Source organism: Talpa europaea, assembly GCF_964194135.1.
Source record: "Talpa europaea genome assembly, chromosome: 4".
Classification (NCBI taxonomy): domain Eukaryota; kingdom Metazoa; phylum Chordata; class Mammalia; order Eulipotyphla; family Talpidae; genus Talpa; species Talpa europaea.
The window spans coordinates 104,378,644-104,405,872 of NC_140070.1; the positions used below are offsets into that span (position 1 = coordinate 104,378,644).

At 42.3% G+C, this 27,229-nt stretch overlaps 1 protein-coding gene across 11 annotated transcripts in view; it reads left to right on the forward strand.

Annotated features, from left to right (window-relative positions):
* KALRN (kalirin RhoGEF kinase) overlaps positions 1-27,229 on the forward strand; it is a gene marked incomplete at both ends in the record, with an annotated part of 649,897 nt that overhangs the window by 175,781 nt on the left and 446,887 nt on the right. For all 11 annotated transcript variants that reach the window (XM_084231955.1, XM_084231959.1, XM_084231961.1 and 8 more), the window contains 2 exons: positions 7,632-7,706; positions 15,415-15,529. In XM_084231955.1, the coding sequence (XP_084088081.1) occupies positions 7,632-7,706; positions 15,415-15,529 (190 nt within the window). The remainder of the gene's footprint in view (positions 1-7,631; positions 7,707-15,414; positions 15,530-27,229) is intronic.

A 27,229-nucleotide genomic window follows, 5' to 3' on the forward strand; every position in this document is an offset into this window, starting at 1 on the left:
AGTGGTAAAGGACGGCTGCTGGGGTCAGCCTCACTGTGAGCAGATGGATCCTAGGCTGGGGCAGGCAGGTGGTTCTCCACACTCTGCTGTGTGTTCTCTTGCTGACACAAAACTGCCAGGTCTCTTCCTCTGCCAGATTTATTCTTTCCTCTAAGAACACACTTCCTGCCTCAGTGGCAGTTGTTTTAACAAGAGCACCAAGGAACATATTTATAGTCACTGGAGGAGTTTTCCAACATGCAGTTTTCTCAATAGCTCGTTAGCATCTATAAGGAAGAGACAAGATATTCACCTGTGTGTGTGTGTGTGTGAGAGAGAGAGAGAGAGAGAGAGAGAGAGAGAGAAAGAGAGAGTGAGAGAGAGCGGTAGAGAGAGATCGCTTGTGCTCATGCTCCTTGTCTTTCTCTGCAGCTCTGTATCTCTGCCTCTTACCTTTTTTCCTTATTGTTTCCTCTCTTGTTAATACTATCCTTCTTTTGTGTAAATACAGGAAAGGGGAGAACGAGGGAAGGAAGTGTTGGGGACTGAAGATCATTGTTTCATTTCATTATCATTCATTGGCATTGTCTTCTCCCAATGATTTTGCCCATCAAGACCTACAGAGAAGGGACCATGACCTTGAGTCTCTTCCTTTCGTGGTTTAGCTCCACATTGTATCTTCGTGAGGCCTCATACAAACTCCTGCCTGCTACTGACCTGGAAGGCTCCCAAAGATAGCTCATAGGCAAACATTCTTCCTGCCTCCTGGAACTGAAAAGACAAAGTTCCAGTGCCCCCTGCACTTGTATTACATCACCCACCATCCTTGTATTATATCCTCCCTGTCTCCTTGAAGGTGGAGCAGAATGTGAGCTGAAGGGTGGAGTCAGAGCCTGGTAGGTCCAGCTCTGTTCTGGAGTTACAGCTTTTCTCAGGGACCAGCCAGATTCCATGTAGTGCTGGCCCTTGCGGTGGCACAGTTCCAGCTGTCGGTGGTTCTCTGAGCTTCTGAAGGTGCTTGAAGACACATTTTTGCTGATGCCTTCCTAGGAGCCTACCCTTGACATATTAGGTTCAGAGAAAGATCTTTGAGCCCACCCACCACCTCCATGCTCTCTTTTTCTCACTCCCTAACTCTGCTTTCCTGCTTGGTCAGTAAACTCTCTGCATCTCTGTACATAGCTTCTTTGCCCCTTTCTTTCTGCTTTGTCTTTGCATGACAGATACTATGTTAGGTGCTGGTGTAAAACAATAGGACATGGTTCTACCCTTAGGGTGTCAGGATCTATTAGTGGGGAGTAGAATGAAAACACAGAATTTCAGGAGTGATAGGGTACAATTCATGGGCAGCTCAACTTGAGGGGCAATGCATGAAGGAAACAGTGGGTTAGAGAGAAACTTATGAGGTAGACTCAGTAGCACTGAGGGACTGAATCCATATCAGGGATATGGGGAGGGAGGTATCTAGGGATGTTTCCCTGGTTTCTGTTTGGGTGACTCAGTGGATAATGGCACCATCAATCAGGATATGGGGTTATAGGATAGCTGGGTTGGAAGCCGGAGGGGAGGATTTTGTCAGAATCTTGAAATCTTAAGTTGTGTTTCATGCAGAATCTGGTGGCTTCTTGGTATCAGGGGAAATGAGAAGTAAGTATTCTGTTAGACTGGAAACTCTCAGAAGGCAGAAATTGGGTCTCCCCTCCAAGGGAGAGAATTGCCTAAATGAGCACAGTGTTCTCATTAGATGTGGAACTCCCCATGACCCCATCCCACACCCCACCCCCAACCCTGTTTCCTGGTCAGGGCTTTGTCTCTGGGAGTGCAGGTGGGGCAAAGAAGCATGAACCAATTGGCTCTCTCCAGGGCCATCTCAGAGATGGCATCTTGGTCTGTAAATATGATTGGTGACAGTAATTTTTGTAATGAGAACAGTTTGGAGAAGTCAGGGTTCTAAAGGTTGGGGTAGTGAGGAAAATTTTTTGTTGAAAATATTTGATCCATGAAAAGGTAGATGAAGCTACCAAAATTTTGAGCAGTTTGGGCAGGTGTTATTCATAAATATACCCCCCCCCCAAAAAAAGACATGGTTCAGTCTCAATGCCCTAGAGGGGGAATTTACCTATATCCTGGGGTTTTTATTCCAGAACTGAATTTGAGTGGTAGGTGACAGGTTGATGGCTGAGTCTCTGGAATCCCTAATAGTAGTGGTGAGGAGTCTTCCCATAGTAGAGGTCAGAAGGGTAATGAACAGCACTAGGTCAGATTTTAGAGGTTCTGCAGAGACGAGGCTAAAGGTTGCTTGTATCTATCTCTGCCTCTGGGGCAACTCTGGAGTAGAAAGTGCTTCCCCAAATGAGTGTAGAGTCTTTCCAAAATGTTACGTGCATATGAGTCACTTAGGTTTCTTATTAAAATCACAAGTTGTGATTGATTCTATATGTCTGGGGTGGGTCTCTACACTTCTAGCAGTGTTTTAGTTGGTTCACAATGCCACTGACACTGAGTAGAAAATCTTTAGGGTGCTTTCTTTTGAACTCCCTTGTAGTCTCACAGTTAGTATCCTATCTCTGATAATAGCTCCTTGTCCTATCTCCATCTTCTTGGAAGATCCTGGAGATCAGGGTCCATTTATTATTTGTCAGAAAAACCTAAAATAAGGCCTAAACATAATAAGTGCTTAATAAAGAATGGAGGAAAGAATAACTCTGGGAATAGGAAACTGTCCAATTTATGTTTAAACTGAGGTTATGCCTAATGAGCTCTTGGAATTCACAACTGCAAGTCAAACCTTCCTTTGTGCAGCAGATCATTTAGTGATTCAGTGCTACTTGGACTGAGGCACTTGTGCTAGACCCCACAGAGATGGAATGGAAAGAGAATGCAGAGACTCAAGCATTGAGAAATTGCCGTCCTGGTGATGAAATGATTCAGGGCCACTTGAAGCAATGTTAGAATACTTGCACAGTAACTTATAAATAAGTGCCAATTAAGGGGGTGTGTCTGAGAACCAGAGGAAAATAAAGAGCAGTCCATGGTTTCCATAGCAACTTGTACCTCCAAATGTTCAATACTTAGTTGTTTGTTTCTTCACTTGTTAAACTCAGGATTGCTTCCTGAAGGAGGTTAGCATGGAGCACAGGGCACCCAACCACCCTGGGGGACTCGCTGCCACTCCAGAGTCACAAAACCATGGATAGGACCTGTGACACAGGGCAGTCCAGCGTTTGCACATGGGACCACATGAGGCTGGGAACTGTGATAAGGATGATTGGCATATTCAGCATGCAAAAGGGTGACTAGGGACAAGTGAAGAGGAACAGCCAGCAGCATATGAGAATAACACATTTGGAGGAAGGAGGAGGCAAAACTGGGGCTTGGAGAAGACCCATGCTGGAGATCCTGGAGTGATAGCTGTGGTAATTTTTACTTTCCTAATAGATGCAGAGCATTTCAGCTTTGCTAATTAACAGAACAGCAGGCTTGTAATTCTGGCAGCAGCAGGACATGTATGGGGTGGGATTAGAGCTGAAAGCCAGTGAAGCATGCCTTTGTCCTTAAGAGCAAGCACAGCCTTCCTTGGGTCAGGTCCATAAGGGTGCCCTCTGATTTGAATTTTTTCCTATAGTAACTCCAGGGCCTTAAGACTTTCTGATTTCTTCTTTGGCTTTGTTTAGAGTTAGCAAGAGGTTCACATTTTAATAGGCATTCTTTTTAGAGGGGAAAGCTAATCTAAGATTGGTCTACAATTTATCAAATGTACCTTGTATCAGAAATGGCAATGGCAATTCAAATCTGCCTCTTTCCAGGTGTGAATGCCTCACAGAAGTTCTTCCATCTCTGAACTCCCAGTTTGGTAATTAGTGCTATGTGCAGAATGGGGTGACACACCCTGAGCATCAAATCCCTGAATTAATTCCTGGGAAAGAATGGGCTGGGAGTCCAGGAAAACATTGTTTTATCTTTCCAAAGTGCATTGAATCATCTTAGGGAATTTGTTTGTAATACTTTCTTTCAAACCACATTGATCTGATAATCGGAGGATCTTAAAAGCCAATAAGTATGAAGAAATGGTTTAGGAAATTTCAGAATACTGGAGCTGAGTGGTACTCCAGAGATTATCTACTAAGATCACCAGCACTTGCTGTGACAGATGAGGCCACTGACCTTATGCAAGTCACTTTAGAAAGGGTTAGCATTTCATTCATTTATTTATTCTTTCATCAAATACTTTTTTAAACATTTATTTTTTATTTATGCAATAGCTGGGGTAAAGGCCTGAGGCGCAGGAGGGTGAGAGAATTCACCAGAGAGTGGGGAGCAGAACAGGCAGACGGACCAAAAGCACTGCTGAGGGGAGCAACGGGTGTGACAGGAGAGGTCTGTTGTGCCATGTGGGAATCTCCCTGGCTGGCCTGGGATCGAACCCAAGCTGCAGAGGCTGCGGACGGCCAGACAGCTTCACAACGCTGTGCTCCATCCGCTTTGCTACCGGGGAGGCCCCCATCAAATATTTGTTGAACATTTACTGTGAGCCCGCTGAGACATGTACCTGATAGTGAAAACATGTTGCTATTTCATTGGTCCTGTTTGAGTTAGCCTTCAATGAACTTCCCCTTTATTATGGATTCTGACAACTGGTTTCATGAGGGCCTGGGGGAATTTATACTTAGGCGCTTCAGCCAGTGCAAATAGGTTTTCTATGCAAGGTCACCAATTTCTGAGTTGCTGGGCTAATTAGTTTAGCTCTATTTGGCTTCACATAATACGTATGTTGTTGAAAAGTTATTTGTAATTCAATTTTTGGCAAATGAAAAACTAATTCAAACCATGAAGGCAGCTTTTATTTAAAGAGACCCTGGAGCAAATCCTTTTGTAATGTGAAAAATCTTTGTTGTTGGAAATGATTATCCCCTAGTTAAGGGTTTTTTAAGTCTGGACACTTTAGGTTTTCTTACGATGGGCACACAACCTGGCAGAGAACTGAACAGAAGTCTGAACCAGTTGGGGAAGATTTTGGCTGGGGGAGAGGAAGTCCTAAAGAACCTTAGACCAAGCAACCCAAGTTACTGACATTTGCTTGAGCCCATGGCTGCAAGCTACAGGGACAAGCTGCTCACTGCTCCCCTTCTCTCAGTTCCTGAAGTCTGGAGGGAAGAAGGAAGAGGTGAGACATGATGAGTGTGATGTGAAAGATGAGACGTGAATTCTCTCCCTTTCCCCATAGGTGGAAGGGAGGTGAAGGTACGATGAGGAATCTTTTGCTTTCATTATAGCAAATTCCAAACTCTTCTTTAATATATGGGAATGGTTTGGAATTAAGAGTCTTCTTGTACATTTTTACAGGGTAGGGAAGGAGAGGAAGAACAGTAGAAAAAATAGAACAGGAGTTTAGGAGAGAAGAGGGTGATATGGATTCTTGTTATACAGTAAAATCTTAGTAGTTTGAGCCTTGCTAAAAACTTGTAAATAGTTTGGAGGAAGACAGGGCTAAAGTTTAACTTTTCTTATTAAAATTTCTTTCTGTAGAAATTAATAGTGTATATAGTGATATGGAAGAGAATGTTTTAAAAATGATGAATATGAAGACATTTCACATTCAAAAATAAGCTAATTTTGTCGCAGAAGCTTCATCCTATACACACAATTCATGTATTTCTTGAAGATGATCCTTTTCTAGTTGCTAAAGCCTGACAGGACTCTTCTTGTCAAGGAAGCCAGAACATCTCCTTAATGCATGAGAGTTGAAAAAAGATCTATTTGTAGATTCTGTAATTATCTGTTGATTCTAATCAACAAGTGAGATTTAATAGTTTTTCTGTGTTGGGAGATAAGGTCAGAGCATGAAGATCTGTATGAGCTAAGGATAAAAGTAAGTTTTCCTTTTTAGGGTGTCATTTTTTTTTTTTCACTTCTGTTGGTCTTCTCAAGTGAGTGTTGCAGCTGGTCACTCTAGCATCAAGTACTATGGACCAGCTTATAATAAGAAGCAACTGACGAATAAAAACTCTATCTTCATTTAGTGAAAAATGAAAAAAAGTAAGTGAAATGTTCCGAGAAAATTTGGAAATTTGCCTGGCCATGGAGTGTTGAGTGTGTAACACGCTCATTTCCCTTCTGCAAGCCAGTGATCTTATTATTCTTGATTGTTGCCAGAACTCCCATGTGGGTCTCTTGATGCAGTCAGTGTTTAGGGAGGGAGGCAACCCTGAGCGAACCCATCCTTCTCAGCGTGTTTCTCCCTCTGCAGATTGTCACATTTGGACCACAAGGAAGTAAGGCAAGTGGAGAAAAGCACTAAGAGGGGGTGTTGTGGTCTCCCGTTCTGTCTCACTGAGCTGACACAGAACTCTCTTCCGGGCTCCATCTGTGCCCTGTCCCCAGTGGTGAGACACAGCAGAGATTCCACTTGCAGCTCCAGGGATCTGAGAGTGGGCTGGTTCTCCCTGAGAATCCTTGTGAGGATTAAATGATAGGGCACAGTGGGCTGGCCTGGGATTTTGTGTGCATAGAGAAGCTGGATCCTCCCTTCCCATGCAGTTCATGCTGGGCTGGGTTGTCTTTTGCCTCCAGAAGCCACTGTTCCCCCAGGCACATCATTGTTTTTCATTTTTTGTGAGTCTAGGCCTCTGCCTCCAGTCCCCTAACAGGAACTCAGCCAGATCAAAGGAATAAATTTCCAAAGTGAGACCTAGGCAGAGAATGAGTTGCTGAAGAAGGAAGGGCTTTTCCTTCCCAGGCGCTTAGTCTTTCCCCACCCCCTGTGCATTGCAGTCTTATGATGGTGACATTGAGGGGGATGAAGAAGGATGGAGAATGGTATTGCATTCAACTTTGCTTCCAACTTAAGGCTTTTGTAGTGTACTTATCCCAGTTGTAAAATAAAGACTAACAGATTACAGAAAACACAAAAAGAATTATTTAGGGCACTGTAGTCTATCTTGATATTAATTAACCTTCAACAGGTATTTAATGTGTGCCAGACACAGTAAAACAGGGATTAAGATGCAACCTGTGAAGCAGTCCGCAACCACTGCAGCATGAGTTTGATACCCCGGCCAGGGAGATACCCACATGGTGCAGCAGACCTTTCCTGTCTTGCCTGCTGCTCACCGCAGCAGTGTGTTTCAGTCAATCTGCCTGTTCTGTTCCCCGCTCTGTCTCTGGTGAATCCCCTCATCCCCCCACACACACCTCTAGCCTGTACCCCAGTTCTTGTATGCATAAATAGATAAATCTTCAAAAAAAATGAACAAAGATATAATATATATATGTATACACATATACATACACATATACACAAGTATATATGTGCGTAATATTTCTTGAAGAAAATGAAAAAAGAAAAGGTCCAGTCTTCAAGTTTATAGTAATAGAGCTGTGGTAGTTGTGGTACCCAGGGCATGACTTTGTGTACATGGTGGAGGGTGGCTCAGACTGTTCCTTCCTTGAGACGCACCTGGTCCCTCACCCTTGGTCATCCCTGCGGCCTGGTATCATGTGTTGGTATCCCTTCTGTTTTGGACCCTGGCCCAGTGGGCTGGACTGTAGAGCCAGAATAGGACCTATTGTGGGTTGGGAGGCTGAGGGTGGGACCCAGGAATTCAGCCACCTGACCTCTCTCATCCTGATTCTTTCTGTTTTATTGTCCACAGGATCTTTTCGGAATGATGGTTTGAAAGCTTCTGATGTCCTTCCCATCCTAAAGGAAAAAGTGGCTTTCGTGTCTGGTGAGTGTCTGTGGAACTTTCTTCTATAGACCTAGAGAAGTTGTGTGTGTGGTTGTGTGTGTGTGTGCATGCACATATGTGTAGGCATTCACTTCCTCATGTTAGAGAGAAGCAGGACATGGAAGCAATGTTCCGAGCAACTGCTGCCTCTCTGCAGAGGCAGACAGAAAGAGAAGGCAGGGCTCGGTCCTCACTGGGTGTCCTGGAGGGCATTCACAAACACAGGGAGGTGACACCAGCCTTCACACATCTTGACCAGCTTCACCCTCCTGGGCCTGTCAGGCTCAGCAAGAGCTGCTGCTGTGAGGCCCTTAGGAGAGATGCTTCAGCTGGAAAACTGTCCACTTCACACATTCCCAGAGGTTTTGTTTGGGTCTCCTGAGTGGGACATGGATTAAAAACATTTCCAGTTCCTTCTTATCTCTCCTTCCTAGTAAAAGGTATTCAAGTGTTTGTATTTATTTATATATTTCTGAATGACATCTAAACATTTATTTCTGACCTTTCTCTCCAACTCACCTTATGCACCTGTACCTTTTCATGTCTAATCCAGGGGTCAGCAAACTGCACCTGTGGGCTAGCTATCTGGTTTTATGTAGAAAGTCTTGTTGGAACATAGCCATGTACTTTTCTTTAGGTAGTGTGTTATTTTCTTATTGCTGCTGTAATAAGTTACTACAAATTTGGTGACAATAGAAATGTATTCTCTGGGCCTCCCCGGTGGCGCAGCGGTTGAGCGCTGGGTTGCGAAGCTGCCCGCGGCCTCTGCGGCGCCGGTTCGATCCCTGGCTGCTCCCCGGCCACCGGAGGAGGGTCCCACATGGTGCGCAGAACTCTCCTGCCGCGCCCGCTGCTCCCCTCAGCAGCGTACTTCGGTCCTTCTGCCTGCTCTGCTCCCCGCTCTGGCTCTGGTGAATTCTCTCACCCTCCCGCGCTTCTGACTGTACCCAGTGCGTGTATAAACAAACAAACAAACAAACAAACAAATAAATAAAAACATGCCTCTATAAAAAAAAATTCTTTAAAAAAAATAAATAAATGTATTCTCTCACAGTTATGAAGGCCAGAAGTCCAAAGTTAGTTCAGCAGCTGAAGTCCAGGTGTCAGGAAGGCTATGCTATGCTTCCAGAGGCTCTACTGGGGAACTTGTCTCTTGCTTCCTCTGGCTTTTGGTGACTGCTTTTGCTTGTGTCATTGTCTGGCTTGTGACTACATCACTCCCACATCTGCCTCTGGGGTAACAATGCTTCTTCTTGTTTGTCTGTATCAAATCTCTTTCTACCTCATGGTAAGGATACCTCGGACTGCATTTAAGGCTCATTTATAACCCAGGATAATCTCCCCATTTTAAGACCCTGACTTAGTCACATTTGCAAAGACTCTTTTTCCAAATGAAGAAGCATTTACAGGTTCTGGAGATGAGGACCATTGGGGACCATTAGTTAGCTCACGCTAATTACTGTCAATGATTTCTTCTTCACTATATCTGCAGAACTGTATAGTTCCAAGAAAGACCAGAGACCAGAAGTCTAAGATACTCACAAGCTTAGTTTTAAGGAAAAGACTGGTTGTAGGCACCAGTGACTGAGGTTGTAAGAGCCAGTGACTGGCCAAGGGCTGCTGCCATTCTCCAACCATGAGGTGTACCAGCTTTATTCCAGGTGCCAGCTCCATGCCTCCACTCTGGGTCTCCTGATCATCGTCTCTGGCAGGGGATGAAGCAATAATGTATGACTAGCCAAGAATCACCTTTTAAGTACATGCTATTTGGATGGAGCTTTTGTTCCTGGATGATCTGGTTATCCATAATAATGACTGTAGAATCACAGGGAAAAAGCCAGAATGGGCCAACAGTGCCAAGGTTCTCTGCACAGGCCCTACTGGTCTGGCTGATGGGTGACAGTCAAGATGGAGAGAAAAAAGAGAGGGAGGGGATATGGGGAAGAGGAAATCTCCCACTGAACAAGAGGGAAGAGGAGAGTCTGGGTGGGGGTGGTGGGAGGCAGGACTATGTGCAGTGTGAGTATGTAATCCTTTGTATGGAATCAAGTGCATTCCTTATTATTATTAGTGGTAGAGTAATAATAATACCAGTATTTGATTAGTGTTGTTGCTGTCCAACAAGAGGGACCAGGAACCTGCCTTTCCATTCATATTATGTGCTTGTATAGCCTACTAGGCAGTGAGGTCAGGTCACCGAAGGCTGATCCCTTTGCAGGGGCACTTGGCAGCAATTTCAGTATGGGTAGAGGTGAAGGTAAGACAACTTCCAAACTTGGATCTGAGTGCTTGCTGAGCATGTGGAAGGACCTTGTGGCTAACACCTGGGTAACACCAGGTCTCTGACTTCTGCTGCCCATAGCACCCTCGGGCCTCTATTATTTACTCCCAAGTGGAACCTAGTCAGAACTTACCCTTCTTCTTCAATGGCTCTGAGCCTTAGTTAAACTGATATTCTTCCTGTCCCCTATGTGTCTTGCTAGTCCCCTCTTTTCTCTCTAGCCTGAACTACTTCTTCCTGCAGTGCTTTTCCCACACCTTCTGCTACTTTAAGCATCTCTTCTCCTCTCCAAGTAAGTCCCAGTTTGCATCCTCCAGGAGCTTTCCTAGCTTTAATGCTTGGCCTGTGAGCACCATCCCATTCTGCATCAGTTCAGGGTACCTGAGTGCAGACACAGTACACTCTGACATGGGGGAGACTTGCTTGATTGTTCATGGCTTTTTTCCATGTGAATTCTGTTAGAGCCCTGGGCAGAACCGAGTCAACCCTAGAAAAGAGCTTCCTGGCTTAGGAAATTGTCCTGATGGAGCACATAAAAGTGGAGTGCCAAGAAGGCAGTTTGTCAGGCATGAGGCAGATAGAAGTGCCCTAGAGCAGGATCAAAGGGGCTGGGTGAGTGCCGCTCCTCCCCACATGCCAACTTAGCACCTGGGCTAAGTCTTTTTCATCTGTGCAGGGTGCCAGGAGTTTTGAGCTCAGGGAACATTTCCCTACCATGCCTGGGAAGGACGCTGAGGCCACCAGGGAGATGACTAGCTGCATCTAAAAACAAAAACAAACCAAAAAAGCCCCTTACATCATGAACTTTTAAAAGACAAAACACAAGAATAAAGCAAAATAAAGAAACCCACAATTAAAAATGCAGTGGAGCGATTGCATTTCCTTCTGAGGAGAAAGCACTGCAGGAAGGTGGTAAGCAGGGAAGCAAACTGTTGGTTGTGCCCACTCTCCCCTGCCAGTGCCCCCAGCATGACCAGGGTAAAGGAAAGCCGTGCTGCCATGGGAACATATATTTGGAATAATCCACTTCGATCTCACAGCTTCTGTGCGTGGGCGTGAGCGTGTGTGTGTGCGCGTGCATGTGTACATGTGTGTATGTGTGCATGTGTGTGCGTGCATGTGTGTGTGTGTATGTCACAGAATCTGCAACTATTCCTCAGGGAACCCTACATTCCAGACCTACCCCATCCTGCTTCATTATTCACAGCTTAGAGCTCCACCTAGGCCCTCTCTCTAGTGTTCCTTCCACTAACAGTGCCCATTGTCCCTTTTAGTCACCTTCTTGTGCAGGACCCATCTCGCCCTTATTGTCTTCGCATGCACTCAGACCCACTTTTTGGCCACATCCAAATGATCCCTGTTTGTCTCTTTACCTCTCACTGACATGGTTCCCCATTGTTCCAGGGAAACCCCATGATGCTGTGGCACAGTCTTTGTGCCCCAGACCTGTGTCCCTCAAAGTGTGTTCCATAGATGATCCCCTTATTGCCCAAGAGAAAAATGACTTCTACTCTTAAATACATTTGGGAAATCCTGTATATTATAGCTCCTTTTTAGAGATGTAATTTTCATTAAGATATATGTCCATTAAGCATAAAAAAGCAACTCCAAACTATGAATAACTTCATTCCCTTAAGAAAATTGTGTGCACACAGTAACCTCTTGCAGAACCCAACTTTTGGTATGATCCCCTCTATTTTTTTCCAAACCTGCCTCCTACTCCCTGCATCTTTTGAAATTACCCTAATTGTACCTGACTCCCCTGTCAGCACTGTTCTTTTACCAGGTCAATTGAGAAGCCTTAACTCTCCCTACTCCTGGCCTTGCTTCCTCCCCAGCTCTGTCCTGTCTTTCCTCAAAGGAAGGTGAACATTGCCATTTATATGATCTCCCTTTATTCATTCTCTATAGTCCTATCCTGTAGCTCCTGACACCAAAGCATTGCATAACTAGGCAAGCAGTAGGTATTTGATGAGCACAGGAATGGTGCTTTTGAAGATCCTGTCACCATCTCTATTACTTTTTCAAAATGTGACTACTCTTATTTCCCAGTCTCTGAAATCTGCTTCCATAATGCACATTGCCTTTAGCATTCTTTGTCTGTGGCCTTAGCCCCTTTCCTTTGACATTTCTGATATTCCCCTATCAGTTGAGAGACTATGGCTATCAGAAAAACAAAATATGCTATTCCTTCTTCTTGGCAGCTCATAAACCCCTCCCCGTAACCCATTTATTAACTCTGTTTTGCCTTCACTCAAGTTAGAGCCTAGACACCAGAATCAGACCTATCAACAGAGTTCTCATTATGCCCGTACCCTGCACCTACCCATACCACCCGCTCCTCCTGTTCATTCTCTAGGGAAGCTCTCCAACAAGGGTCCACTCCATTCTCTCCCAGCATCTCAAGCCTACCCTGACCTTTGGCAGGTGATCTCATCACCTGTTTTTCTTAAAGAATAATTTTTCCCAGGCATTTTGGACTTCTTATAATTTTATCTCTTTCCTCCTCCCTCTGAGTTCTGTCAGCTTGTCTCTGAAGGGACAGGGGCAAGACCCCTCTCCTTATATTTACTCTGTGGCCCTATTCCATATCTTTTCAGCAAAATGTTTCTCTTCTATTTATGTTTTTTTCTACACTCTTGCAAGGGTTATTTACCTTCTGAAAAAAGCCTAGTTTGACCATGCAGCCTTTGTAGGGTCAGGAATGGACCAGTGCAGGTTTTCTGATCCCATGCAGACCGGGTAAAGGAGGAGTCAGAGCCCTCAGGGGTTTTGCAGGTCTTTTATTGGGGTTCACCAGGCATATGGCAGGCAGGGGTGCTGGGGGGCCAGGAGGCTGGCAGGCCTCCCAGCCACCAGCAGGTCTTCACTCTGGGCTCTCCTGCCTTCTCTCAGCTTCTGCTTCTCTTGCGGCTTCTCCTGGGCTTCTGCTGGCGTCCCTGTGATGCCGCCCTTAACAGCCCAGTCTTAGCCCAGGTGAATCCCATCTACCTGTGCCCACACCCTCCTTCAGGTGCCCACCATCAGGCATGCATTCAGGACCGCAAGGATCCATCATCTATCCTGATGGTGGGAGGGCAGAAAAGCCTGACATTTTTCCTTACCCTACAGCCTTCTTGTCAACTCCTTATCCATACTTCCTGCCGGGAGAGCTCTGAATTTCCCCAGATGTTCTTCTCTCACTCCCCATCTTTGGAGCCTTCCCCAGCTGTCACTGTGAAACTCCAGTCTTCAAAGGCACAACTGGCTCTTGCCAGGGAGGTATAGTGCCAACAACCCTCTAAATCTCATTGTTAGCCTTTGCCAATCAGACAGCTTCGTTCCATGGCTGTGCTCTTAAAGTTTTCCGATGATGGTCAGGAGGAAAAGTAACAGCTGCTGTTAAAAACACCCAACAGTGAAAATTCTTAGGTGAGGTCAAGACTGAAGGGAGAGGTTGGGAGTGTGGGAGCACCTTCCAGGTCTTGGGAAATCTTCCATTTAATCCTCCTGCATCCTTTTCTCCATGTAGAAGCCAGCTGGGAAATGGGTACCGTTTCCAAGGCAGATGAGATGGAGGCGGTTATCAGTACTGTGGCCTGGAAGTCTGGAGCTGTGGAGCCCAGCTCTGTGGTATATGTGCACCAGTCTGCCCAGGGGTAATGCAGGGGGTGTGCCAAAACACTTTCATCAGGGCTAAATCCCTCAGTGGCTTTAGTCTTGTTGGATCCTTTTCTTCTTGCAACCTCCTTGTTTACTTCTTTGTAGGTATAAAGGCAGGAATGGACACAGTGCAGGTTTTCTAGGATCCCATGTAGATCGGGTAAAGGAGGAGTCAGAGTCCTCAGTAGTTTTGCAGGTTTTTTATTTGGGGTTCACCAGGCATATGGCAGGCAGGGGTGCTGGCTGGGGAGCTGGGAGGCTGGGAGGCTGACCAGCCTCCTAGCCCCCAGCAAGCCTTCACTCTATCTGGGCTCTCTCGCGTTCATTCTGCTGTTTCTCGGCTTCTCTTTCGACTTCGGCTTCGGCTTCTACTGCTGCTACTGGCGTCCCTGTGACGCCGCCCTTAAAAATGCACAGTCTTAGCTCAGCTGAATCCCATCTACCTATGCCCACACCCTATTCCAGGTGCCCGCCATCAGGCATGCATTCAGGATAAGGATCCATCATCTATCCTGATGGCGGAAGGGCAGAAAAGCCTGACATTTCTTTACCCTACAGTAGGATCCTAGAATTGAATGAATTTTGTTTGTCAAACCTCTCTTCTGTCTGTGTGGCTTATGGACTCCACAATCAGAGGGAAACATTCATGAATTCACACTTGGGAGGGACTCTGGGGGGCTCCTTGAAAGAGGTCCTTTTTTTTTTTTTTTTGAGGACTTAGCTTTAAGCATCTCTGGTGTGGGGCTGGCCCGGTCAACACCTCCTCCTTCTTGCCCTGTGAGCCCTCTCTGAGGGGTGTCAGGCAGCTGCCAGGGATGTGGGGGTATTATCATATGTAATAGGCAGTGACTATAAGTATTTAGTTACTACACCTTACTTTGTGCCTTTCTGATCTCCTGAGAATACTTGGCTGTGCTTCTTACATCCATTAATGATGAAAATTTCAATCATAGAATAAATAGTGAATAGAAAGTTTGTAAAATAGAAAAAAGAAAAAGAAACCATGCACAAGCCCAGCCCTCTAATAACAACAATGATCATCTAGTTGTTGTGCTTCTTCCAGCTCTTTTTTTACATGATATTTAGAAAACATTTATAATCATCATGTGTACATATGCATTTGCAGTGATTAAGATCTTGAGCATCCTCATTTTCAATAAAGATTCATGTGCTCCTCCAGCAGGAGAGACAGGTGGCACCTCAGGCAGGCAGGTTGTGGATGCTTTGCCTGTGTAGAAAACAGTTAATATTTTTTCTCTGAATCTTAAAATCTCCCAGCAGTGCTATCGCAGATGGATGGGTGTGTTAAGGACTTCTCACCAGAGTAATCAGTTAATCCTGAGGATTCCCACTTCACAGAGGTCTGCAGAGAGAAGTGAACTGGAGGTTAAATTTCCAAAGACCATAGCATTTTCAATGACTTGTTTTCTCAATAAGAACTGTTAACCCCACTTTTATCATCACCTCATATTTGAAGAGAGCTTTACTTTACGAAGTGCTTCCCCACGTGCCATCTTATTAGTCCTCGTGGCAGCCCTGTAATGTGGTCATCATTATTTTCATCTGCATTTTGTAGACGAGGCATCAGGGAAGTCAAAATCTCACCCACGGTCATACATGTTACCTACATACAAACTCCATGCCCTTGTCCTAAGCAGTGACCACTGGACTTCTCTGGGCACCTTCTTTCTGCCTGTTTTATTCAGCATTCAGATAGAATTTTTTTTCCCCCTGTGGCACCCTTTCTGGCTGGTTTCTTCAACGCGCTCTTTTTCTTCTCTGCAGGGGGTCGTGATAAGCGGGGTGGACCCATCCTGACCTTCCCTGCTCGAAGCAATCATGACAGAATAAGACAGGAAGACCTTCGGAAACTTGTGACCTATTTGGCCAGTGTGCCAAGGTAAGGGGAGAGGGCAGTCCTGTAAGGGAAGAGGGAGGGGAGCTGGACAGATGCAAGTGAGTTAGAATGAGCCTCCATCCCTGGCAGGCAACCCTAGTTGTTTTTGTCCTCAGAATGGATTCTAATTATTCCTGGAACATCATCACCCACTGTTTGCCTCATTCCCATACTTCCCATTGTCACTACTGGGATTCACGTGCATGAGTGGGAGCTATGGGAAGGTGAGGGTCTCAGCCTAAGAGGACCAGGACAGAGACTGGAACAGGGAACAGTGTGGCCTGGGGAGGAGGGATGGGAAGCTGCTTCCTACCTTGGGGAAATGGGAACTCCAGCTGACCCCACTCTGGCTTGTGTAATGGATTATCATTAAATACTCTAGTTTGTGACTTTTGGAGTTTGGGGCAAATAACTCTACTTGTATCATTCAGCTGAGTCCTCTGCTAGGCATTTTCACTGGGGGTAATAATGCCCCCATGAGGAGATGAAAATTGTTTCTTGGGGGTAGCAAAAAAAATTACTCTTTTATGTATTAAGCATAGATAGACATATGGCATAACACATACAGTTTATTTGTGATATTAAAATTTCACTGGGTAGGTGATTAAGGAAAAAAACTTATAAAATGTCTCTTTTGGGCAGAGGACAATGATAATTTTTATTTTTTTCCTTTGCATTTGGATATCTTTTTTAAATTATTTTAATTTATTTTTTATTTTATACATTTTTTACATCATTTTTCATTTTTGCACAATGTATGCATTTTCATCTTGGTTAGAGTCCCCATACAATTCCCATCCCCCTTGTTTTGATCCTCCTCCCTCCTCACACCCCCCCCACCCTGTAATGTGTATCAGGTTTATAGTTGCTTGTTGATTTTTATTTTTACTTTATTATAATTAGGTTTTTTCCTGGCCCCTTATTTAGGTTTTCTAAATTCCTGCTATGAGTGAGACCATCAGTATTTTTCTTTTTCTTTCTGGCTTATTTCGCTGAGCATGATCCCTTCCAGCTCCATCCATGTTCCTGCAAATTGCATGAGTTTATCTTTTTTGATTGCTGAGCAATATTCCATGGTGTATATGCCCCACATCTTCTTGATCCAGTCATCTATTTTTGGGCATTTGGGTTGTTTCCAGGTTTTACCTATTGTAATTAGTGCTGCTATAAACATAGGGGTGCAGGTGCCCTTTTAAATTAATGTTTTTGTGTCCTTTGGGTAAATACCTAGGAGTGGAATTGCTGGATCATATGGAAGCTCCATCTTTAGCAGGTTGAGGAATCTCCACATAGCTTTCCATAGTGGTTGGATCAGTTTGCACTCCTAACAGCAGTGCAGGAGAGTTCCTTTTTCTCCACATCCTTGCCAACACTTATAGTTGCTAGTTTTTTTAATATGTGCCATTCTTACTGGTGTAAGATGGTATCTCAGACAATAATTTTTAAAAAGATTTTCTGATTGTCTTTGGATGGTGCTAGCCATGGAGGTAGGTGGAAGGAGACATGTCAAGGATGTGGTCTATATCGGTTAAGGAGGGAGAGAAGAGGCCTTCATCTAGTCAGAGAATCATAGAATGTGAGATCCAGAAATGTTCTGAGAAGTAAGCGAGGTATATATGTGTCATATTCTACTTAGAAAACAGGGTCCAAATGTGCTAGTGCAAAGCATGCCGAGAACTCTCCCTTCTTGACTTGTGTCCCAGTGCTTCCCCCAGGATCCCTCACCACTGCTGAGGATCTGTTCTCTGTCTCCCAGTGGGGCCACAGGTGCTCAGCTGTTTGTTGTGTCAAATAAGAAGTGATGTCCAGAACCATTGTCTGGTCTTCATACATTTTATAGGAAAATTAGTGAATTATAGAGAGGAACTATATATTTAGCCTTTGCTGGGAGAGCTTAGATAATTGTTCAGTGTGCTGATTAAGTTCTCAAAGCAGGTATCAAGTAAGGCAAGCACTACATTTTAAAGAACTATATAGGCAAGACAAAGTAAAGGGAATTGGTGAATGGTGATGGACAGGTGGTAAAGGGGATTTAAGAGCTGTCATTAAATGCTTGGAAGGATGTTGAATAGAATGGGTAGCCCTGAAGAGCTTCAAGCAGAAGACTGTGAATAAATAAATAAATGTTGAATGGTGTCTATTTTTTTTCTTTATGATATCCACGGGGGACCAGAAAAAACATAAAAGGTCTTAAACAACGATGAAGGGGACTTGACTTATCACCAAAGAAGAACTTCTTAACTTCAAGTGCAAGAAGTTTTTTACTGAAGAACAGAACACAGATTTTTTTTTAACTAGAGGTCTTTATAGGGAGGAAATATTCCCATTTGTTTCAGAGACAAAGTGATAGACTAAATAACCCATGATTAATCTAGGTAATTTAGCAATTTAGCCATGTAGGGGCTAAACAGTTTGAAATATACCATACCTTGGTATCATACTAACAAGAATATTTCATGGGAGCCCATAATAGACTCTCAGTTCTTTAGAGCCACAGAAATTGGGATCCCAGAAGAAAGGAAGGGTATATTTTTCCGTCAGGTATATTTATCATATCCCTGCTGCTAATGCATGCTCATCTTTTCTTTAGAATAGAAAGTGGGAGTTGGAAGAACACTTCTTCATCCTGGCTTTTTAAGTCGAGATGGAACAAAACAGATTGGAAACAACTAAAAAGGAAATGATTCCTGCTGGGTGAAGGGGAACAGAACCTAAGAGAGGCTGTGAGGAAGGTCTTGAAAAAGCAAAAACAGTACGTTATCATTGAAGGAACACACTCAATGCAAGTTCTCTGCTTCTCCGCGGGTGGTCACAAGCTTTGCACCCTGTGCACTTGAAAACAGAAAGGTTCTTCACAGGTTCTGGCAGGTGGGAGGCAAGGCTCCTGTTGCCACCTTTGGTGGGAACAATTGCCCTGGCATGCCTGCTGCCTTCCTCCCAAGGGTTCTGTGTTCACCAGGAATGACTATCCAGCAGACTCGAGTTTACTAAGTAGTCATACCCATCTGTCACTTCCTAGCTCTGTTGGCCACATATTCACACACAGCAACTATTGGAAATGAAATCTGGGACAGGATTGCTCTAAAGATGATGAAGTATGGGAAGGAAACTGAAGAACAGAGTGGGTCAAATAGTGTTTGACAGTCTTATGCTTAGCCATGACCTGGGCAAAGAAGGTAAACAATGAAAATGAATAGCTGGAATCAATGATATGATTAGCAGAAATTATTTATTCTGGGAATGGCCTGGGGGTAGGGGCAGAAAGAGAAAAGGATCTGCTCTACAGACTGGTATGATCACCTTTAGGCGATATGTGACCTGCATTTATTCATTCTTTACTTAGCAGATATTTAGAGCCTCTCCATGCTAGGTAGCTTGAAAAACAATGGTGAACAGACACAGATGTTTTGAGAAAGTTAGCAAAAACCTGGATATGTCCCTACCCAGTGCCAAACCAGTGACAATAAGAGCAGGTAGTATGTGACTAATAGCATTGATGACCTGGCCAGTGGAAGACAAGCAAACAGGGGCCAATGAGTGATGAAAGAGGACCTCAGAATCTAAGAACCTGTTCTAGAACAAATGATTAAAGCAGATGATTATGTGATATTTAGAAATGAATGGGAAGGGACAGTCCTGCTATCCTTTGTGAAGGCAGGGTCATGTCTAGATTGTGGCGTCAGCTACATTTTAGGAACTGTTAGAGCACTGTCAGTGGAACAGCAAATTGAGAGATCCACATGGTGCATCTCTACAGTTGAAGGAATGAAGGATGTCTGCTTGCAGGAGTAAAAATGGAAGAAAAGTGATTTCCTGTCTTCAGGTGTCAGGAAAGCTGCCCCAACAGGAGGGAACAAGCATGGTCTCCATTACATCAATGGGTAGAAATGAGAGAGATCAGGAGTCTGACCTGAAGTAAGATCTTGTCTATATGGAAACTGTCCAGCAGTAATACTGCTGCCCCTGGCAAAAGTGATCTTCCTGTCTCTAGAGTTTGAATGACCTGCTGTTAGGGATTCTGTAGGAAGAATTCTTCCAGTGGGCTAGAAGATGGTTAGATAATTTCTAAGAAGCTTTCCTGTCCAGAATCTTGTGTTTCTATATAGCTGGAAAAAAAAAAAAACATACATCATAAAATCTGGTACCTCAAAAGAGAATACTGCCACCTTCAATATATATTTCCTTTCTCAGACTCCTAGATAAGTCTAGAATTTCACTTCACACATGTGATATCAGAAGAGAACTGCTTTCTAGTACCTTTGGGTCCTGAGTGGGAATTTGGGGAACATGGATCAGGGATCATCCTGGACTCAACAGTTTGGAATATCTGTTACTCTTTTGGGGTTTGCTTCAGCCTGAGATGAATCAGTACCTTCCAGCTTTACTTTTTGCTCCTTGTGAGTTTGAGAATCTTATCTCCAGAGTCCTCTCTAAACTTTCTATGTTATTCTGAGGATCCGTAGAATATCCGGGCAGTAAGAGTCTTTAAAATTCTTCTATTTCGTTTTTCTCACCCCATTCACTCAATTTAACGAATATTTGTTGAGTGCCTACTATGAGCCAGAGCCTGAATAGGGATCTGGGTGAGATTCTGTCATCATTCTCTTTTCTGACTGTCATCCATTCTACACTTATCTAGTTTTCTTTCTGTCCTGACCTGATATCTTCTTGTTTTTACTTGTATGTGAAAGGGGTGGAAAGGAGATATTAGATACAATCAGCTGATGAATATCCCTAGAAATTGAGAGACAGGATAAAAGCAGCTATCCCAAGAATAAACAATTCTATGTTACTATGTTACTCTATGTTACTCCCACTAAGGATAATCTACTTCCTGTGATTACTGGGAGTTGACCATATGCTTGAATAGGAATTTCTAAGTATATATAGTAAAGAAATCCTTGGTAATTTTTATTGCATTGAATTTCTTCTCTTCATTATCATTGTTATCCTGCTTTGTCATCATCATCTTTCTGCTGATCCTAAGGGCACCAATTGTTAGCCTTTTGATGTATCTGCCACTTAACTCTGCTCTTAGCAGCGCTGCAGAGATGCTGAGTGTTGCAGTAAGGAATACAGGTGTCATAAAAATGAAGAAAGATGACAAGGAATTAAGATGGGATATTCTCTAATGCCAATCAAGCCAAAGTGCTAGTATTCACAGCTTATTATTTGGTAATATTTGCTCCTAATTTCAACAAAAGATAAATTGGGCTTATAGCCAGCAATGTCTTTATATGCAGCATCACTAGAATATAGGAATAAGTAGAGAGAAACAGAAAGACAGTTAAAAGATGAGGAGGTAAAAACTGCAAGCATTTCCTCCCAATATATTCAGCATGACAGAGCCTAAGCTATCCCAACTGCCATCACTGAATGTGTTCTGTTATAAGTGCCTTTTGAGATGTGTTGTTGTATTCTGCCCTTTGCTCTGGGATCATTGATTAAACTAAGATGTGGGAAATAGTGATGGAAGTTTCCAGAAAATAGAATGTATTCAGAAGGTCAAATGGAAGATCTTTGGTACAAGGTGAGACCTTGGACATAGGATTCAGCATTTCTGAATCTGATGTTCTGACCTAATTTGGGAGACATGTCCATCTCAAAAGGGTGTTGGGTAGAAATAATCTAGTAATCACACTGTAGCACCCACAGCTCAGTACTTGTTCATCTGTCTTCTAAAGGCATATGTAATACTGAAGAAGAAAAAGTATAATACATACATATATACAGCAATATTTGCTACATTTGAAGGACTAGATGAATGTCCATGTTAGTTATGAGCATAACAAAACATTGAATACCTGAAAACCCACTTTTCAGCTTCAATGGGAGAACATCACCTCTGCCCTTGAAACTACTTGTGGTTCCTTCCTACCATCATCCCCCTTACCTCCTCCAGAAATAACCACTTTCCTGAGTTTTGTGCTTATCTTTTTCTTGCTTCTTTGTGGTATAATTTACCACATATTTTCATAAACAATGTATTGTTTAGTTTTGCTTGTTTTGAGCTTTATAAAAATGGCATCATACCATATGTAGTTTTCTGTCTAGTTTTTCCCACCTACTATGATATGCAACAACATAAAGGAATCTTCAAACAATTTTGAGTGGGGAAAAAAAGCTCTTAATGCTTCTAATCTCTGGAACTGATCTAGTAAGTGATATGTAAGTGCTAGACATTATCTTCAAATCTACATTATTGCACTGTTGTATTTTGCATGCATTAATTTTCATAGCAGTTTGAAATGGGTATTGTTATTCTTATTTTATATATGAGCAAATTGAGGCTCTGCAAGGTTAGGTAACTTGCCTGTGGACATACAATATGATTTGGTGCCAGATGGTCTAGCTCCAGAGCTTGAGTTTTTATCCATTGGAGAGATGAAGACGCCAGTGTGAAAGAGGTAGTGGTGATGGACTACAGGAGAGTGTAGGAAGGTGAACACTGAAGTAGGGCTAAGTCTTGTATGGGAACAGGACAGTGGGAGAGGATAGTAAGGAGATGAGAGTTCAGATAGCTATAATGTTGGTGGGCGGTGACATGTCCTTCAAACCTACTTTTTCTAAAGTTGTCTTTGGATTCTAAATGATTCTTTTTTTTTATCCTTGATGCCTTTTTTTATAATAAATTTTATTTTTATATTTCCCATACAATTGCAACCCCCTTATTTTGACCCCAATCCCTCCCCTTCTGCCCCCTACCCCCCATAGAGTGTCTCTGGTTCATAGTTTTTGTTGATTTTGATTTTCACTTTCTTATAGTTATTCATTTTCCTGGTCCCTTATTTAAGTTTTCTAGATTCCTGCTATGAGTGAGACCATCCGGTATTTTTCTTTTTCTTTCTGGCTTATTTCGCTGAGCATGATCCCTTTCAGCGACATCCATGTTGCTGCAAATTGCATGTGTTTATCTTTTTTGAATGCTGAGTAATATTCCATGGTATATTCTAAGTGAAGTTTGCGATGAGTGGAAAATGCAGGTGGCAGTTGCCTGAAACCAGATTCTGCTGGCCATGGCAAGGATGGAGGTGGGACAGTAGAGATAGTGGTAGTAGGGGGGATGCCTTCCTCCCCCTGATGTTGCTTTTCAGATTTGGACACATAAATGCTGCTCATGTATACTCATCTGCAAATGATAGTCAACTACATTTTAGTGACCAAATTACACCAAGAGATGCAGTGAAAAAAGAGCACTTAAGACTATGGAAGCTGTTTAAAGAAATGAGTAAATTCTGTCAGCAGCAAGGATCTTGAGCTTAAAGATGGAATTGGTGGGGTGGAAGTGGAGGGGATGTGTTCTAGGAATGGTTGTCCTGTTTACTTTCCTTGGGTCAGGGCGTTTTCTTTCACTCAGCCTCCTGTTTCAGCATCAGAAGTACAGTTCTGGCATTAGTTAGAGGTCAGTTGATTGTTTGGAAGTTGGTTTGCTTCTTCGGTCAGCCCACTGCTGGACTTGGAAGGCTTGTGTCTCTACAGGCACAGTCTTGATAGAGCTGAGGACCAGAGTGACTTGTGGAAATCCTGTGAAAAGCCACTGTGTATGTGGAGCAGGGATAGCCAGCCATAGTACTTCAAATACAGAGACGCGCATTTGTGATTCCCTGAAGAACAATAACGTGGACAATCAGAGGCGGAAATTGTGAGGTCAGAAGTAATCCTGGTTATTCCAGGAATCATAAATGCCTTTTGGTGATAAATCACAGACCCAGTACTAGACAAAAGGGATCCTGATGGAAAGGGAGTACTTTTTTTCTTCTCCATTATGTCTTCAATGTAACCCTTAGAAAGGAGTGGACTTCACCTTTAACTTTTGGGAGTGGAACTGAGGACTAGTAAGGAAGGAAAGAGTGGACTTGAAGAAACATACTGACCCTGGAAACTATGCAGGGTGTTCCAGCTTGGGGAAAAATGAACCCCAGAACCCTCCCTTCTGAAAGGAGAAATGTACATGCTTGCTGACAAATTACCTCACTTGTAAAATAAACATGGAGTTATTACAAAACTCAGTGGTAGTGAGGGTTACATGAAAACATCTATAAAGTACATAATCCAGGGCCTGGCAAACAGAAAGGGCTATAACAAACAGGATTTCCCTCCCTGGCCTTGCTTATAAGTAGGATCCTTGTTTTGTCACTTGCATTTCGTTTTACGTAGTACTGCTTTGTCAAGATCAGTGTTAGATGGAGTTATATTTAAGGTTAGAATTAAAGCCAGCAGTAATAGTAGAGTGAGAAGTAGGGTTGGTAGCACTTAGGAGGCTTATAATAAGTATTGAATGAATGAGTATATGTGCTTAATAGTGTTATAAAATCTTTACTTCATTTTAAATTAGAAAAAAATATTTCTTTATTATAGAAAATAAATGCAGAAAAACATAAAGAATAAAAAATACTTGTAACTCTATCTAGAATACTAAAAATATATTGACATTGTTCCTTCCTGTTTTTATTTCAGAGCTCAAATAAACAGAATTGAATCATATAGCTTAATTATTTTTGGTTTTTGTTTTATTCCATTTGGTATATACCATAAGGATATTTTTATAATACTAAAAACTTTTAATAATCTGGTGTGTTTTGGGATGCACCATATTTTAACTAACCCTAGCATTATGGTGAACATAATTATTTCCAACACTTCATTGCTTTAAGTATCTCTCAATAAACAACTTTGTATATAAACCTCTATCTACATTTTAGGTGATTTCTTTGGGATATATTTGTGGCAATCACAGACATTTTTTAAGCCTGGTAATACGTATTGCCAAATTGCTTTCCCAATTTCCCTATTTATACTTTCAGTATGCCTTTCCTTAGGCTTCCAAATCTTGTATTTCTCCAAATTTAAGTTTACTTACTCATCATCCTCACTGTATAAACATTTGTTATCATAATCATCCAGAAGCTCTAACTGAGGGTGTTATGTACCTAAATCTGATCCTTGGTTTGAAGGGAGTAAAGGAATTGCTTGTAGAGCCTGTGCTTTGGAGTCTCCCAAGTTAGTTAGGATTTTTTTTCTTATCTAAACTAATAGCACTCTTAATGGTGACCACACATTAACATTGGCATCTGATGTGAAATCTAGAAAGACTTAATTATTTTTTGCCCCTCGTGAAACTTTACTTTTACCTCTGGATGTGTTTTAGCTTCTTCGCTGGTTGTGCAGTCAGTTCCTGGCTTGACTCAAAGCAGTTGTTAACCTCCTCCATACTCCTTTGAACTGAAGTCCTTATCTGGCTTCCACTGAGAAAGTTAGGCCTCCTTGCAGTTTGTCGCTGGGAAGCGGTATTGAATGAACCTCTAAAGCTTAGGCGTGGCCTTTCACTTTCTTTTTTAGGTTCCTGGAAGCTGTGACTCACCAATAGTAGGCTAATTAGGAAGCTGACATTTTCCTTATATTAGGTAAACTTCAACATGTCAGATAAAATAAATGCCAGTACGTTTAGTTTTTTCTGGAATTCATGGTAGGGAATCAGGATGATTTAAATTTAGCTGAGATTCATTTGACTGGAATGTTGAAAATAAGGGAATTAGCTAATACAGATGCTGGAGAGACAGCCTAGCATTGGAGAAGGATGAGGGGTTCCAGATTTAATAGTTTCTTTCTCAACGATTATGTCATCATTTCCAGCATGTTTATATATGTCTCTCTTCACCTCTCACGGTTAGGCTGCATCACGTGCCTTTGTGGTTTTTGGTTGGGTTTGATTTTAGACATACATTGGATACTGACACATAATGTTCTGATGATTTAGTTTTATAGAGACTGCCTTTTCAATATATATGGCAATTTAGGTAAGCTGCCACCAAGTGGCAGCACACCTAAGCTTAGCTGCCCAAGAAGACATAGATGGATTTTGTCAGAGGCTCCAAATAGTAATATTATGATTGCTCCTTATTAAACCTTGGATTTCCCAGGCTTTACTTTATAAAACTTAAGTAACCGCTAAGCAATAATTATTTTCTTTCCCTCAACTATAAAATGGGTTTAATGTAATCTGTCATAGACAAAAATAACTTTTACATAAAATAACTTTTGTAGAAATATTTAACATATACAAATACATATAAATGTATAAATAAATATACATATACATATTCCAAGTTGAAACTGGGAATTTTATAATGATGCTGTGGGGTCAGGGCAGGAAGAAGCATAAATAATGTGATATGTTTATACCAATTCTTCACCTTTTTATGGAACCAAATCTTTTTAAAGTTAAAAGATCCTTCTTGTTTGCCTTTAGTCTGAATTGGATTTGAAGTCAAAGTATCTCAGAACTTAACTATTTCCTAGAACGTCTTCTGTCTCCCTCACTATATTCATGAGCCATAAACATTGAAGACAGACGTCTTAATTTGTCTTTTCAAATCTTGCCTCTCAGACACTATTTTTTACTCTGAACATAGAAGATGAGAAGAAAAAAAAAATCACTACCTAGGGCTTTTTGTTACTAAGAGTATGACCCCGGTGAATATACTCACTAGTTGCTGAAAATTTCTGTATCACTTTGCCACTTAAAAGAAAAAACGTCCATTCTTTTCTTCTTGGATTGCCTTAGATAAAAGGACTTTTTCAGAATTTCTTTCTTAAAAGTCCAATATCACCTCAGCAGAACAAAATGATATGAACAAAATGTGAAGGACTTAGGAACCTAGAAAACTCATCCTTTACCAGTAATGGGCCTGTCTCTTCTGTGAGTTCTGATTGTCCACAGGCTTTCTCCCTGAGAGATGGTGACCCTTGAGGGCAGGGATGGTGTGTTTTTGTTTTTGTTTTTTTTTTTTAAATTTTTTAAATAATTTTTAAATTTTATACATTTTTACATCATTTTTCATTTTTGCACAATGTATGCATTTTCATCTTTGTTATAGTCCCCATATAATTCCCACCACCCTTGTTTTGATCCTACTCCCTTCTCTCCCCCCACCCCGTAGTGTGTCTCTGGTTTATAGTTGCTTATTGATTTTGATTTTTACTTTATTATAATTAGTCTTTTTCCTGGCCCCTTATTTAGTTTTTTTTTCTTTTCTTTTTTTTTAAATTTAAATTTTATTTTTATATTCCCTATACAATTACAACCCCCTTATTTTGACCCCAAGCCCTCCTTTCCCCGCCCCCCACACCCCCATAGAGTGTCTCCTGTTCATAGTTTTTTGTTGATTTTGATTTTCACTCTCTTATAGTTATTCATTTTCCTGGTCCCTTATTTAAGTTTTCTAGATTCCTGCTATGAGTGAGACCATCCGGTATCTTTCTTTTTCTTTCTGGCTTATTTCGCTGAGCACGATCCCTTCCAGCGCCATCCATGTTACTGCAAATTGCATGTGTTTATCTTTTTTGAATGCTGAGTAATATTCCATGGTGTATATGTACCACATCTTCTTGATCCAGTCATCTATTTTTGGGCATTTGGGTTGTTTCCAAAGCTTAGCTATTGTATACAGTGCTGCTATAAACATAGGGGTGCAGGTGCTCTTTGGAATTGATGTTTCTGTGTCCTTTGGGTAGATACCTAGAAGTGGAATTGCTGGGTCATATGGAAGCTCTATGTTTAGTAGGTCAAGAAATCTCCACACAGCTCTCCTTAGTGGTTGGACCAGTTTGCACTCCCACCAACAGTGCAGGACAGTTCCTTTTTCTCCACAACCTCGCCAACAATTGTTGTTGCTAGTTTTTAGGTTTTCTAAAGGACACAGA